Source organism: Myxine glutinosa, chromosome 7 (assembly GCF_964187855.1).
Source record: "Myxine glutinosa chromosome 7, kmMyxGlut1.1, whole genome shotgun sequence".
Classification (NCBI taxonomy): Eukaryota; Metazoa; Chordata; class Myxini; order Myxiniformes; family Myxinidae; genus Myxine; species Myxine glutinosa.
Genome location: NC_136267.1, coordinates 165,224,990 through 165,243,351, shown reverse-complemented (window position 1 = coordinate 165,243,351; position 18,362 = coordinate 165,224,990). Strand labels below are relative to the sequence as shown.

The 18,362-nt window shown below is 43.9% G+C and overlaps 1 protein-coding gene across 6 annotated transcripts in view; it reads right to left on the bottom strand.

The window, feature by feature from the left end:
- LOC137431810 (uncharacterized) overlaps positions 1-18,362 on the bottom strand; it is a 368,459-nt gene that overhangs the window by 11,624 nt on the left and 338,473 nt on the right. For 3 of the 6 annotated variants that reach the window (XM_068123528.2, XM_068123530.2, XM_068123529.2), the window contains exons 14-16: positions 6,717-6,897; positions 6,425-6,472; positions 996-1,187 (exon numbers count right to left, since the gene is read on the bottom strand). In XM_068123528.2, coding sequence (XP_067979629.2) covers positions 996-1,187; positions 6,425-6,472; positions 6,717-6,897 — 421 coding nt within the window. Of the gene's footprint in view, positions 1-995; positions 1,188-5,367; positions 5,524-6,424; positions 6,473-6,716; positions 6,898-18,362 lie in introns of those variants that run through there. The other 3 variants (XM_068123533.2, XM_068123531.2, XM_068123532.2) reach the window with 3 other exon arrangements.

The following is an 18,362-nucleotide window of genomic DNA, read 5'->3' as shown; positions in this document are numbered from 1 at the left end:
TGTATGTATGTATGTATGTATGTATGTATGTATGTATGTATGTATATATATATATATATATATATATATATATATATATATGATAATGGGTTCTAATGATTAAAACTAAGAAGTTTTTGGGACAAAGTTATTTGAAGCTAATTCTGGAGAGCTATATTTTTAGCTCACCTGGAACGAAGTTCAGGGGAGCTTATGCGATGGTGCGTCGTCCGTCCGTCAGTCAGTCCGTAAACACTTGAAACTTCTTCTCCGAAACCGCTGATGGGATTGCGACCAGATTTTGCACGACTGATATTTGTTGTGTTGTGACTAAAGTTTGTTCACAGCATAAAAAATTAAAAAAATTAAAAAATCGGGTTCTAAGGGGGTTTACTGGGGTCAAAGTGGAACCAGGTTTGACCCCCCAAAATAGGAATTTGCTTTTTTCTCTGAAACTACACACACTATTTTGATGAAACTTTAGCACAATTTTCATCACCCGTTTTGTACCGAAGTTTGTTCATGGCATTAAAAAAAAAAATTGGGCCCTAACAGGTCTACTGGGGGGTTGCTTCCCAAAATATGTATTTGCTCTTTTCTCTGAAACTACATACACAATTCTGATTAAACTTCACCACAAACTTCATGACCCATGATGTACCAATGTTTGTCCAAAGCTTTAGAAAAATTGGGGTCTGAGGAGGATGGGAGGCAGGGTTGCCCCCCAAAATAGGTATTTTTGTTTGTTTGTTTGATTAAAGTCTAATGATTATGTTCGTATGATTCTACATGCTGCCCTGTCTTCTAGCAACCATTCAAATTGTTTTAAAATACCTTCAGTCAGTGTCGTATGCTGTTTATTCTACCAGGTGAGCGCCAGGGGTATTTCCCCTAGGTTTTTATTCCTATACATGGATACTTGCATGTGAGGTAAAATGGGTGTTTTTCCTCGCATTTAAACAAATAATATTTATTTTTGTCCATATTATGTTGTGCATACTGTAAGTGTAGCTCACCTTCAGTTTGTTGCCATCCAGTTGAATGAGCTGTGATCCCGTGACGGCCTGTTTTACAAACTCTGCGCTGTATTGGCCTTTCTCCAGCTCCTTCAGCCACTCGCCCACCTGCTCTGCACTCCAGTCCAGCACTTCCGGCCCCGGTGATACAGCGACTGCACCACCTGTTTCTGGAGTAACCTCCTCAACCTGCTTAAGGAAGCACATTGCACTACCTCATGAACATACCAGGACCTATCACATGAACAAAGTTGTTTTATACGGCTAACTATAGCTCAGACAAATTGTAAAAAATGAAAAAACCAATTTGCACATCAAGCTCGACAAATAAGAAGGAAAAAGGCATTCCTTTCTTACACGTTCACTTCGATCATAAATCAATTATTGATTAAAATGCAGGTATTTGATTAAAACTAGGCTTACATTTACAAGGATCCGATCTACAAGGAAAAAAACAGAAAAAGGCAATACCGACCACATCAGGTTGTGCCACCACTCCATAACAACAACACTTTTTACAATCCACCATTGCGCTACATGTCGTGGAATCAAAAATACATTCCATTGAACCAAAAGAACAAATTGTATACATTAAAAAAAAAAAATTCTTCTGGCAAGATGAATCATATAACTATTTTATACCAAGTATTTTAATATACACTTTCAGGAGAGAGGGTTCATTTATGGATCCATCTCCGATGTACCATCCTCTTCACATAGCGTCAATGACCAAATGTACCAATGTACCAAAGCAGCTTCCTGAGAAGGGTTATGCTGGGTGGTTTGCCATTGCCTTGCAGCCAGTAGTTAGGAATTTGTTCAGGGTGCTGGCGATAGCTCGTCTACTCTTCACATAGAAACATGGGATCGTTAACTTTCACCAACTAATGTGGGAAGACGGGATGTCCATCCCAGGGATGACACATAAACAAATCACTCTGCCTGTGAAACACCAGAATGACAGTTTTTGTTTTTTTAGCTTGGTTTGGATTCAAACCCAGGATAGCTAGCCTAGAGGCGAGTTTGCGTACCTCTCGGCCTTCCGGCCAGCCCTTTTGGGGTTAGGGAGTGATTAATATAGAATTTTGACCAAACTCACATGAGACTGATTATTTAATTTATGAAGTCAATTTTAAGATCGGGTCAGCAAAATAACGACAATAACGACAAAATAAATTATCGCGTCATCCCGATATGCAGGCTATTTCATTATGCTCAAGATTTAAAATAATTTCTGAAGCAGACATGGAGGTTTTTTCCCCCAAGATGTTCGACTACAATGTGATAGTAGAGGTACAAGTTAATCTTTACAAAATAGCTTTGAACCAAATTTTCAAAACGAATGTCCATGCGAATTATCAATAATGTCTTGCAAAAGGCAAACACGGAGAGCAAATTGCTAGATATCGTAACACAGACATTTTTTAGACATTTTATAATAAAGCAAGTAAGCTTTGTCAATATTTCGATTAAAAATAATAATTCAACTCATTCGCACCACAGCCGCAACATTAACATTATTCATGTAAACTAATTAATTACATCACTGCAATGTATTACTGTCATTGGCCTGAGAATACGGTATAGAATTGGTGTTCTTACCATTGACAATCTAACATGGATTTAATTCCCCCCAAACTACAAACTGTAGGATCGGTGTTTCGTAATGCAGGCATACATTACAAATTTACTCGTATGGATGTTAAAATTGGTGTCCCGTCTGCTAGCAATATTTGGTAGACATCAGAGATCCCAAGGTGTCTTTTATAAAGAGAAGGTGAGTTATCACCGGCACCATTAACAAATTCCAAATTCCTACCACCTTTCAGTCAAACGTCAGGTCTGGTCAGCCTGTTTGTGAAAATGTTTCCTGGCCGACTGTACGAGGTGGGAATAATAAGTGCCGTTCAAGTAGCAGCAACCCTACAAGGGGATGGATTGAAGGTCAAAACGGTCTCACTTGTAACTTGGCAGGTTGAAAAAAAAAGAAGAAGAAGAAGAGCAGAAAAAAAGAATAAAATCTATAATAGTAGTAATAATCACGAACACTTTGTATGAATCAACTGTGAACATCTTTTCAAGATCTGGAAATCTTTTCAAAATGCCGTTTTGGAATAACATCTTACTTTGGAGAAACATTTTAAAAGTAGACACGGAAAGGTCATGGTCATGGAAAGATCATGAAAAGGACGGCTTACACATGTGATTTCCCTCGGCCGAGATGACATGTACAGGGTTAAATTTCAATGAATGAATGAATGAATGAATGAATGATCGTTTTAAGGCCATTTTCCCCGCCAGAGCAGGGGTTAGCCTTGCGGGCCCCATGACAATCATGGTTCCCTGTTTGAGGCAATGTTTTTATGACCGGATGCCCTTCCTGACGCCAACCCTTGGTCACGCTCTTACGATGCGCAGGGATACGGTGTACCTATTCTAAATCGGGGTACACACCGTGATCATTCATCCCAGCAAGCTGGTACTCAATTTGCCGACCTCGGAAGAATGACATGCTGAGTCAACCCCCCTGGCGTTAATTCAGCGATCAACCGGGATTCGAACCCAGGATCCTAGGATCCCAAGCCGGCACCCTAACTGCTAAGCCAACACCAGGCACCTGTTCAATGTCTTGGACAAATCCAAATCAATAACAAAAGCACCATGGACACTGAATCATCCACTGCAATTCCTGGTGATGGAATTATTATGACACATTCTATGACAAAACAAATGGATTGCATTCCCTAACCATTCCAGCACTCTTTTCAGGAAAATGAAGTCCAATTGTTATGCCTCCGCCGACGTAGTCGCTGGAGGCATTATGTTTTTGAGTTGTCTGTCCAGCTGTCCGTCCATCCATGATCGGCTTTCGTGACTGAGATAACTTAAGATCGGCTAAAGGGATCCAAGTCAAACTTGGTATAAGTATGTATAATGATGCAAAGATGGACTGATTAGAGTAATGGCATCAATAAGTCAAAGGTCCCGTGAGGTAAAAATTATTTTACTGAGCTTACTTGTGAACCAGTGATGGGATTTTTACCAAACTTGGTTAATGTATATATTACTGGTGAGATACCTGTAATCTCAAAAAAAAAAAAAAATGCTTTGAGGAATTTATAAAACCTCCCACCCACCGGAACCCCAAACGATTCCACAGAAAGTTTGGCCGGGCTAGCCCCAAAACTAAGGGAGTAGTTAAGGGATAGATCAGACAGACAGACAGACAGACAGACAGTCCTGCGTTATTATATGAATGGTGCAAATAGGGACCGATTAGATTTCAGCATCAAGAGGTAAAAGGTCAGAGTCTGTACAAGGTTTTCATTACTGCGATAATTTAAGAACGACTGAAGGGAACGTAACAAAGTCAAATTTGGTACAAGTATAATGATGTGAAGATAAACAGGATAAATTATGGGATCAAGAGGTCAAAGGGTCACGGTAGGTAAAAATTCTGTTCTTGCACTAACTTGTGAATCAGTGATGGAATTTTAACCAAAATTGCTATAAGTACATATTTTGATGTAAAGATGAACTGATTATATTTCAGGGTCAGAGGTCAAGTCAAGGAAAAATGTTATACCCGAGAACAGCTGAAGATTTTAAATCAAACTTGGTAAAGCATGCATGATGATGTAATCATGCGGGCAGAGGCATATCGGTCGACGTCGTGCTGCCGAAGAGTGCCATTGTCGTTTTGTAATCACCATAACAGTTGGATTTAAGGAACAATAAAAAGTGTGAAAACAAAATAACAAAAATGAGTAAAAGGCTCTTATAAAGTTGTACAGACCAATATAAGTCATGAAAGGTAGTTATAAATTGTAATTTATCTTATTGTTGAAATAAGTAAATCAAAAGCACGCTGCCATGTTACAAGATCATAATGGCATTGCTCTTCCAACTGTAAAGTCTCAACATTGCTTCTGACTACGAAGAGCTCATAGAATTTAAGCATCGAGCACCACAACAGAGTATCATGTTAAATCAGATATGTGATTATTTAAAGTTAAAGATATTATATAGAATTAAATATATGATGTTAAATCAGATAGTGTACAGGTATACAGTCTACCTTTTATGGAAAACACCATAGGTAATTTCATGTTTTAAACAAAAGCAAATGATATAATATTGCTTTCAAAAGGATGATGCAGACAGCGATGACAAGTGTAATCTGAATAAGCAATTAAATCATTTTCTTGAAGAAGAAATATAAATAAAGAAATAAGGAAAACAAACAGGAAATTTGGACTGCTTAGTGCTTCACATGTTTCAACACAATGTCATGCAGACCAAAAAAAAAGAGAATGAATGGCTGCACAGAAAAGTTCACAACGATAAGCAAGCAAAGCAAAAGTGCAAGTAGAAACATGATGAACATTCAAATAAGGTGGGTCACCTCGTGTGCACCGAGGCGGGGTGATGAAGAATGTGCCCTCGTCCCTATCTCGCTGGCCGGGACAACGCTGTGAGCCATGCCGCCAGACGTTGGACTAGCATCGCTCTGCCCACCCCCAAAGTGCTTCACACATAAGTAGGTGGCACGAAAGTCCAGCGAAGCAAGGTACAAGGCAAAAAGGAAGAGGCCGATAAGGTGGCAGAGATAGAAATATGGTGGGAAGCATAGGTTGAAAAGATCGAGATGGGAAGAACAAAAAGTAAGGAAAAGGGGAAGGCAAGCAAGGTTTCATCAAAGGAAAAGCTGACTCGCAAACTCGAAGTGGAATCAGCTGACTAGAAAATTTTAATTTGCTGTAATATTTGAGAATAATCAATACTAATGGGACAACGAAAGTGCTTCGATTTTGAAGGACGACCACGATTGATTCCCCCAATCACTACTTTTTGGTATTGTATTCCCAAGATAGTTCACGACCCTGATTACATCATGCTTTGAAAGCATGTCGATTTGGGGAAGAACAACACAGTTTGTATTCCGACCCAATTACATCATCCTTAAAGTGACAGGCAATTTTCCTGTTACTCCTCACACAAACTGTCACGAACCCCCTCTCTCCACCCCCAATTAACGTTTTACAAAATGCTTCCAGCATAACTAATCACCTATCTAGGTTTCCTAATCTGCTGACAAGATGTCAAGGTGAATTACAATAAAACCCAAAAGCATGGTGATCTCTGATTCCCCGAAGATGAACGTCAAGATACTACAAGGGCAAGCAAAGAAACAGTAAACCTTTTTGAGGCCTAAGAGTAACGGCTTTGTTCCAAAGAATGTCAGTACGAGTGATGACAACAACGAGGCCCAAATCACAATACTTATTCCATTAAAATTATTGCAGGTTTTTGGGGGTTTGTTTTTTTTGAGAAAATATAGTTCAGAGCTGCATAATGAAAAAAAATTGATTACTAACGGGAAGAGTTCACTTATGAACTAACAGGATGATATTGAAAATTAAGCATACCATTTCAAGTGAAGAGCGACTAAATACGGATGGCCAAGACATCGCGGCCTGGTAAAAGAGGAAGAAAAGATGCCGTGTTAGAAAGATTTCAAACGAGAAAGACAGCAGCAAAGGCAGGTAGTATTATAACAGTAGCAGGAGGAAAGAAAATTGCACCCAGCAAAGCCTCAAAGTTAAGATGGGACAGATGGTATTGGTAATTAGTTTGCAGAAGAAGCACACGACAACCAAGCTGACTTGTGACTCAGATTGCATACAAGGGAACCTATGTGAGTTTCCGTCAATGATGTACCTTGCTGCGCCGTTTCTCAGGGCTTGTGTTGAGTGAAGGAGGATCATTGGAGCTTGTAGATGACAAAGAGCTTTTACGATTGAAGAAGAAAGGCATACAAGAAGAGGACGTGAGCTGAGATGGAGCCTGGGCTGGACCATTGCTGCCCTCTCCATCTTGAATCTCTCGGGAAACCCGGGGGCTGGAAATAGAAATAAAATAGAACCACCATGATGTGCATGGCGTTTAGCTGCTCAACTTTGTGAAGCTATAATTAAGCTTTAACTCAGCTTGTGGTTTTTTTGTAGCAGGAGTACTTTGATAATATTGGTACAACCCCACCGAAGGTATCTGTGTCAAAGTTAACAACAATCCCTAATTTACATGAATGTTTTTTTTTTTTTTTTTTTTTGTATACAAGATCGAGGCTTGTGAAAGAGCGAACATTAATCACACAGAAAGACAAACAGACACATAAAACAAATAACATCGGGAGCGGTAGACAAGATGGGGAGAGAGGGGGAAGGACACAAACACAACATTTGAGAGCAGGGACCGAGAGACATGGAGACATCGAGAGATCTGTGGGAGGGAGAGGGCTTTGGGGGGGAGGCATGTGAAGGGGGGGAGGCATGTGAAGGGGGGGAGGCATGTGAAGAAGGGGGGGGGGGGTGGGAGAGGTATAAACATATGGACACTGCCAGGATTTCCAGGAAATAAGTTGGAATTTCAAACAAGGTGGATCTGGGGTGAATTAGTGGGGGTAGAAAAGATCAAGGTTATGGATGGGGGAAGATAAGAGATGGTGGTGAACAGCTGTTTTAAAGACCTGGAGGGAGGAGAGGGATTGAAGGGAGTGTGGGAGTTTGTTCCACAGGCGGGAGAAAAGAGGAATGAAAGAGTGAAGGTGAGCAGAGAGCCGAGATTTCGGCAGTTTAACCATCAGAGGGTTGCTGGCAGATCTTGTGCGACCTGTAGGAATATTTGGGGGACAGAGCACAGAGAGAGCTGGGGGAGCAAGGCCGGAGAGGAGTCGGTAGAAGACAGAAAGACCACCTACCTGCCTGCGGTGAGTGAGGCAGGCAATGAGGCAGGCAATGTTAAAATTAATATTAACCAGCACTCATTCCTTCCAAAGCTTTGCTTATGCATCCATCTTGTTCGTCTCTTGCATTCTCCACTACCACTCATCGTTACCTACATCCCTTGCTTATTTGTCCGTCTCCGCCGACTTTCTCCCTCTGCTCTGATGTTGGTGTTTTCCCTTTCTTTTGCTGTTAACTTTAAGTTGTGTATCGATCTGTTCTGTGTCCTTACTCTTCCTGGAGCCTAGACCTTGCATAAAAAAAAAAAAAAAAAAAAATTATATATATATATATATATATATAAGTCCAAAACACACCTGGTCACAAGTGTGCCACACTGACCGGGTCCTCAGTCGAGGTCCTCAGCATCATCCCGTTTCGGCCCTTCAACCTCGATACGGTCAGCTAAGGTGGGCCAGCAGGGGCACATACACATCCACATGCAGCAACTGCACCTGGATGCGTACATACCCCCACCCCCAGCCAGTGCGAACAACAACAACACCTTCACATCCAGAATCCACAGCACCAAACAAACATGATGAAACACTCAAACACCCACCTATATACCCTTCACCACTCACCAACAAAACACACCAGATCATTCATACACACCCATACACACACACAACACCAACCACCCTTACATCAAACACTATATATATATATATATACAGTGGAACCTTGACTTACGAGTGCCCCAACTTACGAGTTTTTCGAGATACGAGCCGTCGCTCGGGCGTTTTATTGCTTTGAGATGCGAGCCGAGATCCGAGTTACGAGCTTTCGCCACCCGGTCACGTGGTTATCTTGCCGTGCACGTACAGTACGTATCTCTGTCGTATAGCGCTGCATTTTTTTTTTCGCATTTTGGTTATTTCGAGTTCACGCCGCCAGGTGGGTTCTGGTCACGTGGTTATCTTGCCGTGCACGTACAGTACGTATCTCTGTCGTATAGCGCTGCATTTTTTTTTTCGCATTTTGGTTATTTCGAGTTCACGCCGCCAGGTGGGTTCTGGTCACGTGGTTATCTTGCCGTGCACGTACAGTACGTATCTCTGTCGTATAGCGCTGCATTTTTTTTTTCGCATTTTGGTTATTTCGAGTTCACGCCGCCAGGTGGGTTCTGGTCACGTGGTTATCTTGCCGTGCACGTACAGTACGTATCTCTGTCGTATAGCGCTGCATTTTTTTTTTCGCATTTTGGTTATTTCGAGTTCACGCCGCCAGGTGGGTTCTGGTCACGTGGTTATCTTGCCGTGCAAGTACAGTACGTATCTCTGTCGTACAGCGCTGCATTTTTTTTTTCGCATTTTGGTTATTTCGGAAAATTTCTTAGTTTTAACCATGGGGCCTAAGAAAGTGAGTGGCAAGTGCAGTGCTGAGAAGAAGAAGAGGATGATGTGCTTGGATATAAAACACGCAATCGTCAAAAAACATGAGCGAGGTGCCGAGGAGGATGTATATAACGGCAGAGGAGAACAGCATGCCAGGCCACAACTTGTTCAGAATGCCGGCGATAGCTCGCCTTCTCTTTGTGGAAAACACGGTGAGATCCTTAACATCCAACAACTAATGGGACGCAAACGGGGCGCCCAGTTTAGCGGTACACACATTGATGAATCACCCTGCCTGTGATTCACCCATGACAGGTTATAGCTGGGTCGGGATTCAAACCCAGGCTGGACAGTTTAGACTTTAGAGTCAAGTGTGCGTACCTCCAGTCCAGGCCATCCTGCCAACTTGTATGCTGCATACAGGTGAAATATAAAGCGCGAGATATTTTTATATATACTGTATATTTAAAAAAAAATTGGTGTGGTTTTTGGCGGGCTGGAACGGATTAATAGCATTTCAATGGGGAAATTTGATTTGAGATACGAGCAATTTGAGTTACGAGCTCGGTCACGGAACGAATTAAACTCGTAAGTCAAGGTTCTACTGTATATATATATATATATATATATATATATATATATATATATATATATATATATATATATATATATATATATATATATACATATATATATATACATATACATATATACATATACATATATATATATATATATATATATATAATATATATATATATATATATATATATATATATACATACATACATACATATATATATATATATATATATACACACATATACACACCCAAACACACACACAACACCAACCAACCAACCAACCACCCTTACATCAAACACCAAATATCTATATATATATCTATATATATATCTATATATATATCTATATATATATCTATATATATATCTATATATATATATATCTATATATATATATATATATATATATATATATGTATATATATATATATATATATATATATATATATATATATATATATATATATATATATATATATATATATATATGCAGGGTGTCAACAAAGGGTTAACCGCTTAAATGACCTTTGTATTTTTAGTCATTACCTTAATTTCATTTGGTTTTGCAGGAGTGATCAATGATCTTTGGATAAGTCATTCAAGCATAACCAAACCATTCTATGGGGAAAAACGACGTTTTTTAAGGAGCAAAGTAAACATTGTCCAGATCTGAAGCTGATCTGAAGGCAGCTTATGTGCAGACAGTAACCATTGAAATTTGCAGAAACGTCATTGAAAACTTCGCAATTCGTATGAATGCATGTTGTGTGCGTGGGGGTGCTCACATGGAACACCTCAACGAAAGCGCATTACTGCATGAGTTTCATTTCTCCATGCTTTGGTTTTCATTTTCTGAGTGAATATTTTTTTTATGACTTAATGTTTTGGTTAATAAAGTTTTGAAGTGGTAAACCTTTTATTGGCACACCCTGCATATATACTCACACACACACACACAAACATTTACAGTCACGTGAAAAAGTAAGTACACCCCTTGTAAAGTTTTGACTTTTTCAACATATTTCAACATACAGCTATTTGATCTTCAGTTCAACAATATTGATAGATAAAGGTGATATAATATAACAAATATCATGAAACATTTACATTTTGTAGTCCATTGTATAATTTAAATAAACATAAATGCAAATTTTGCATGTGGAAAAAGTAAGTACACCCCGACATTTATCACTACTTCAAATACCTAAAATTAGAATCAGGTGCACCAGCTCAGGTGCAAATGATTAGAACATCGTTAGAGAGGATCTTGGAGGAACCTGTCTTATTTAAACCTCAGACATTTAGTTTGGTTTGCTCTTTGTTGTTGAAGTGTGCGGCGTCACCATGCCTAGATCAAAAGAGCTCCTGACGCCTTCAGAAAGAAGGTTATAGATGCCTATGAGTCTGGGAAGGGATTTAAAAAGATCTCCAAACAATTTGAAATCAATCATTCGACTGTCCGGAAGATCATCTACAAGTGGAGAAGATTCCAAACAACTGCCAACTTGTTCAGGCCAGGCCGCCCCAGCAAGTTCAGCCCAAGAGCAGACAGCAAGATGCTGAAAAGTCTCTAAGAACCCCAGAATGTCATCACAGGACCTACAGGTAGCTCTTGCCACTGTTGATGTCAAAGTGCACGAGTCTACCATTAGAAAGAGGCTGCACAAATTTGATCGACATGGGAGGTGTGCCAGGAGGAAACCTTTGCTGTCCAGAAAGAACATCAGGGCAAGACTAAAGTTTGCCAATGAACACCTAGGCAAAGACCAGTACTTCTGGAATAATGTGCTCTGGACAGATGAATCAAAGGTAGAGCTATTTGGCCACAGTACCAGCAGACATGTTTGGCGAAAACCAAAGACAGCATTTGACCACAAGAACCTGATGCCAACCGTAAAGCATGGTGGTGGAAATATTATGGTTTGGGGCAGCTTTGCTGCATCAGGGCCTGGGCAGCTCACCATCATAGAATCCACTATGAATTCTTCATTGTACCAGAGGGTGCTTGAGGATAATGTGAGGCCATCTGTCGGAAAGTTGAAGCTCAACCGAAGGTGGACCTTGCAACATGACAATGACCCTAAACATGCCAGTAAATCCACCAAGGAATGGCTGAAAATAAAGAAATGGAGGGTTCTGGAATGGCCAGGTCAAAGCCCGGATCTAAATCCCATCGGATGTTGTGGGAAGATTTGAAACGAGCTGTGCATGCAAGAAATCCCTCAAACATCGTACAGCTGAAAGAATTCTGCATGGAGGAGTGGGCAAAAATTTCTCCCAGTCGATGTCAGAGACTGGTAGATAGTTATAAGAAACGCCTACTTGAGGTTGTTTCTGCCAAAGGGGGCAATACCACCTATTAGAGCCAAGGGTGTACTTACTTTTTCCACTTGCGAAATTTGCATTTATGTTTATTTAAATTATACAATGGACTACAAAATGTAAATGTTTCATGATATTTGTTATATTATATCACCTTTATCTATCAATATTGTTGAAATGAAGACCAAATAGCTGTATGTTGAAAAAGTCAAAACTTTACATGGGGTGCACTTACTTTTTCACATGACTGTGTATATATACAGACTTGGCATTTAATATGGATTTTTTTTTTTTCTTGACTTGGGTTTACTTTCTGAACTCAGTATATCAATCTGGTGAGTTTCTTTTACGCTTCGGTGATTTCTTTATTAAAAGAACCATGTCACTGATTGTCTTTCGCAGCAAGAAGTCAATAACAGGATAATATCACAGGTGGCGTGACAAAATGTCAGGACAGGTACATTTGACGATTGGCTTCACAATCGTGTATATAAGGGTTGTTGCGTTCTGTATTCGTGGAAAACAACTGCACGTCTACAAAAGTTATTGCCGCTTCCTCTGGAGATGGTCCGTCAACTCGACAATGCTGTTTGTCATGGAGTGGTGGCTTTACGAAATTCTGGCATGAAACAGCGTGCTATTGCTCGGCAGTAGGGCATCACTCAAGGTCAGGTGTCAAAGATCCTGAAACGAAATGCTCAGAGGGGTGTCCCTACTCCAATACCGAGGCCAGGACATCCCCGCAGAACCACAAGGAGAGATGATCGCCAGCTGCACTGGTTCGTCTGCAATGGCCGTACCAAGTCAGCTAATCGGCTTCGGGCTGAGTGGCAGCAACTGACAAATGTGCCTGTATCCAGAAGGCTAGACAACCAATGACTGGTTCAAGCAGGCTATCGTGTCACGCGTCCCCTGAGAAAGCCACGCCTGACCAGACAACACCGCCAGCGTCGATTGCAGTGGGCCAGAGAGCACCGTCAATGGCAGCCAGGACACTGGAATCACGTGGCCTTCAGTGACGAGTCTAGATTTCTGGTCTATCGTCAAGATAGCGGCAACCGAGTGCACAGACAAGTGCATGAAGCCTACAACGAAGATTGTATTGTGCCAAGAGTCCAAGCTGGAGGTGGTGGGGTGACCGTTTGGGCTGCTTTTCATGCAGGGGCAAAACTGACCTGGTTGTTCTGAATGGAAACCTGAACTAGTTCAAGTACAGGGCCATTCTGGAAGAAACATTGCTTCCATTTGCTCGTGCAGCCTTTCGAGGAAACTTTGTCTTCCAAGATGACAATGCACGGCCTCATCGTGCTCGCATGATCCAACATTTTCTTGCTGATCGTGGTGTCGAGCATATGGAGTGGACTGCCATGTCCCCGGATATGAATCCAACAGAGAACTTGTGGGCAGAATTAACGCGTCAAATCGACAACTTGGACCAGCAGCCGACCTCTGTGCGTGAATTGCAGCAGGCTATTGAAACTGCATGGCAAGCGATTCCTGTCCAAACCTTGGCAAATCTCGTGAACAGCATGCCTCGACGTGTACTCCTGAATGCTCGTGGGGGTTACACGAAGTACTGAACTGTAATTTTACTGTCCGTAATCCCAGTCATAATTTAACTTTTTTTTTTGATAAAAAAAAAATTGGGCTAATGTGCAAAATAAAGAGATACTTCTGGAAAACGTACAGAGGTTTAACACAGTACTGTCATGAATTGAGTTCGATATCAGTTTACATCACTTTCAAGGATCAATTTATTTACTTCAAAATGTCAAATGTGGTTTTTGTTTCTTTAAAAGGTCACATTAACAAAATCTAGAATTATTTCAACATAATTCTCATGAACTTTTGGTTCTAAATCATCTTGAAAAGTAAGATCACCCCCACAAAAAAAATATTCCCTATTAAATGCCAAGTCTGTATATATGTATATATGTATGTATGTATATATGTATGTATGTATATATGTATGTATGTATATATGTATGTATGTATATATGTATGTATGTATATATATATATATATGTATGTATATATATATATATATATATGTATGTTGTGAGAAACCCCCGGTGAAACCACCTTTGTTCTCACCCAAATGAGTGCCCCGCCCACAACGTGACGTAACCTGCTTGGAGCCTCACGCGATTGGGAGGCGATTCGGCACGTGATTGGTGGAGGGGTCAGAGAGCGCGGTCGCCATCTTCTGCGACGCACACGGCTCGAAGGCTCCGAGTGGGAAATATCATAAAAGGGTTTTCCTTGAAGCCTCCGGACAGCCGAGTTGGGCTGGTCGCATACCGTTCTGTATTTTACGAGCGAGTAACTCCAGAAGAGAACGAGTGATTCCCGGCTTCGTGTTGGAGCTACTGGCCGACCGTTCCTGGCGGCCTTGTGCGGTATTCCATCCTGGTATCCTCCGAGTCCCGGAGCCCGTCGATTGGAGCCGCGAGTGATCTTACCTGCGTCCTGTTGGAGCGTCTGTTGCCGACAGTTCCTGCCGGCTTGTGCAGCATATTCCCTTTTGTTACCTTTCATGGTTTTTGTGATCGAGCCAATAAATAATCGTGCCTTACCCCTTGAAGGCCGATTAAAACACAATTGTGTTTATTGCGTCTCTTTTGGTTCACTACGTGGATTACTTGAAGCCCGGACATTTACGTCCGTATTCCGTGCTGGGATACATTCCACAGACGGGATCGCGACAAATGGGTTGCTCGTCCTAGGATCTTTCAAGTAAGAGCCATTCGATTGAGACGGGAATTCTGCAGTGGACGACATCTTCTGGCATCTGTTCATCGCCTTCTCACCAGCGGACGCCGTCTTGGAGGAACTTTCTCGCCGTAGGACGCTGTCTTGGGCAGAGAAGTGAATAGCCTCGGATCCCTCCAAACAACCGACAAAGAATAAGCGAATAGCCTCGGATCCCTCCAAACAACCGAAAAAAAAAAAAAAAAACGTGAGTATTTGTACGTGGTATTTTTCTCATTGGCAATTTGATGTGCGGGTGATATTGCGTAGTTGTGTCGTATTTCCCCAACAGAGCGTTGTGTTTGAGCGTTGTGGTTGAGGTTGTGTTTTGTGCCTGGTCGTATGATAACTCGTAGCCAAGCTATGTCGACCAGGGAAGTGAGAGTTCAACCTGATCATGTTGACAGTCACGTGGGTGGCGAGGTGAGCGACGCAAGCAGCCTTGACCCGGTCACTCAACCCGAGATGTTAGGAAGCGATCCCATCATGACTAAATGCATGCGTTCGCCCTTCTGGACCGGGCTGACTCCGGTTCAACAACTTGACATGTATAACAGGGAGAATGACAGGGCAGAGGCAGAGCGTGCGGCAGCAGCAGAGAGAGAGCGTGCAGCAGCAGAGAGAGAGCATGCGGCAGCAGAGACAGCAGCAGAGAGAGAGCATGCGGCAGCAGAGGGAGAGCGTGCGGCAGCAGCAGAGAGAGAGCGTGCAGCAGCAGAGGGAGAGCGTGCGGCAGCAGAGAGAGAGCATGCGGCAGCAGAGAGAGAGCGTGCGGCAGCAGCAGAGGGAGAGCGTGCGGCAGCAGCGAGAGAGCATGCGGCAGCAGAGAGAGAGCGTGCGGCGGCAGCAGAGAGAGAGCATGCGGCAGCAGAAGCTGAACGCGTCAGAGAGCACGAGTTGCGAATGTTGACTGAACGACTGCGGGCAGAGGGGTCTGCTGCAAGAGTCCCGGAAACTGTTCATGTTCGTTTGCCGGACTGGACGGGAGACACGAAGCCAGAAGCGTATCTGGAGATGGCGGAGAAGTTGTTGGCTGCCGGTGGCATTGATGAGAGCTTGTGGGTCGGCCACCTTGTGAGCCATCTATCTGAGAAGGCGAGGGAGGTATATGCGAGGATGGCAACCGAGGACGCAAACAAATACAGGGCATTGAAGGCCGAGATTTTGAATGCCTATGCGGTGTCCGCATGTATTTATAGGAGAAATTTTTTCAGCTGGACTCGTGAGTCCAGTCAAACCTATGAGGAACATTCGCGGGCCTTGTTGGAACAGCTGCAGAGATGGTTCAAGGGGAGCAAGGTGGAGTTACCTCAAGCGGTTGCGGAACTCCTGGTGCGTTACCGTATCGATCAACAGCTTCCGCCTGACTTAGCATTGTTTCTTGTCGACAAAGACACTGTTTCCTTGGCAGACTGCGTCAACCTTATTGATAAACATGTTTTGGCGTGCAAAATGCTGCAAGTCACGCAGTCGCGTCGTAAGACGGAGGATCATGCGATCAAGCCCGCCCCCCGTCTGCCCGGCGGCTGGATTGAGGGGAAGGGTTCTCCGAGGCCCTCCACTGGTGGCGGTCGCGAGCTGCAGGCCAGGGCACGGTCCTGGTGCGATTTCTGCAAACGCGTGGGGCACGGTGGAGACCGCTGCTTCTCTAACCCCGCTAGTCCGGCCTACCGAGGCAACCCTGCTGTTAAACCGGAGGAAGGTCAGTGGAGGCCATCAATTGAGCCCTCGCACCCGACGGTGGCATCGGTGACAGAGGTCACTGCCCCCGAGGCTAATGCCATTCATCCGTTGTATCAGGATTATTCAGGGACAGCCTTAGTGGGCGGCCCTGATTCGATGCTGAAGTTTAAGGCCCAATACCTTCGGGATACTGGGGCGACACTGTGTGTTCTCCGGGCGGGGGTAGTTCCGGCCTCTCAGATGCGCTATACCGGCGAGTATATCATCCTTCGGGGCATTAACCAGGTTCCTGGCCGGTACCCCCTTGCCCTCCTCGAGGTCCGGAGTGACATTTTTACAGGTCCAATGACCTGTGCGGTGGTACCCTACTACCCGGTACCCGGGGTCTCCTTGTTGATTGGCAATGATGCCATGGCCAGGGAGGAGTCATTGACTCTGACCTGTGGGGTGGTCACTAGATCCCAGAGTAAACAGGCGGAGGGAGTGGCGGAGTCCGACATATCGTCACTCTGGCCCGAGGAGCCTAGCGCCTCGACTCCAGTTCCCGATGGTGACGTTGCGTCAGCTGAAGCCCATCCGAGCCTCCCGTCAAGCCAACCTCAGGTGCCGTGCTCCTCAGGGACCGCTTCCGCCTGTAACCCAGGGACCCCAGCTACGTGTTCGCCGGTCGGCAAATCCGGGGAGGAGAATCAGTCCTCCAAGGCGGTTAGCGACCTCAGTTCTGGGGCGGAAGTTACTCCCGCATTGCCTGCGGTAACCAGTTTAGTGGAGGATCAGCACCTCGATCCCACCCTTGCCATCCTCTGGGAAATGGGAGAAGACTCCGAGCCGGAACGAACAGGCTTTTATGTGAATGGTGCAGGTGTGCTGATGCAGAAGTATTCCCCAAAGAACATGTCCTCCACCCAGACGTGGAAGGTCCGACACCGAGTTGTCGTACCAGGGAGGCATCGTCAGTCAGTCATGCAATTGGCCCATGACAATATTTCCTCGGGTCATGTCGGAGCTGCCAAGACCTTAGCCAAGGTCAAGAATCAGTTCATATGGCCCGCCATGTCGCGAGACATCAAGCGCTATTGCGCTAGCTGTCCCATTTGTCAACGACTCGGAAAAGGAGTGAAGGTTTTCAAGGCACCCCTAAAGCCCCTCCCCGTGGTCAGTCAGCCTTTCCAGTTTGTGGCCGCTGATTTTGTCGGACCTTTGCCCAAAACTAGTTCCGGGAAACGCTATTTGCTCACGGTCATATGTCAAGCTACCAAGTATGCAGAGGCTTATCCCTTGGAGCAAGCTGACTCCGCCCATGCCGTAGAGTCTCTCAAGGATTTGTTTAGTCGGCATGGCCTTCCGACTAAATTCCTTACGGATCGAGGCAGTGTGTTCTTGTCGGAAGTATTTGAAGGATTCCTGACCGAGCTAGGGGTTCAGCACCTGACCACCAGTCCGTACCGTCCTGAATGCAACGGCGCCTGTGAGCGGTTCAATGGGACTTTCAAATCAATGATCAAGGCGGTGACGGAGCAAGTAGGTGGTGAGTGGGATCAGGTGATTCCCTGGCTCTTGTTTGCATACCGGAGTGCCCCACATCGGAGTACCGGGTATTCTCCGTTTTTCTTGTTGTATGGTAGAGAGCCCCGAGGGCCCTTGCACCTCCTTTTTGAACGTTGGGTGGAATCCCCGCCGTCCACTGAACGTTCTCTTCCGGACCACATCCACGAGACTTGCTCAAGGATCCACGAGGCCTTGAAGGCTGCCGGTATCAGCCTGGCGGATCAAGCCGTGGAGCGGAAGCTCCGTTACGACCGGAAGGCGAAGGCGGTGAGTTTCAAGGCTGGCGATCCGGTTTTGGTCCACCTGCCCCATGCCGGACGGCCCATGGTAACCTCTTATCAGGGGCCTTATCTTATC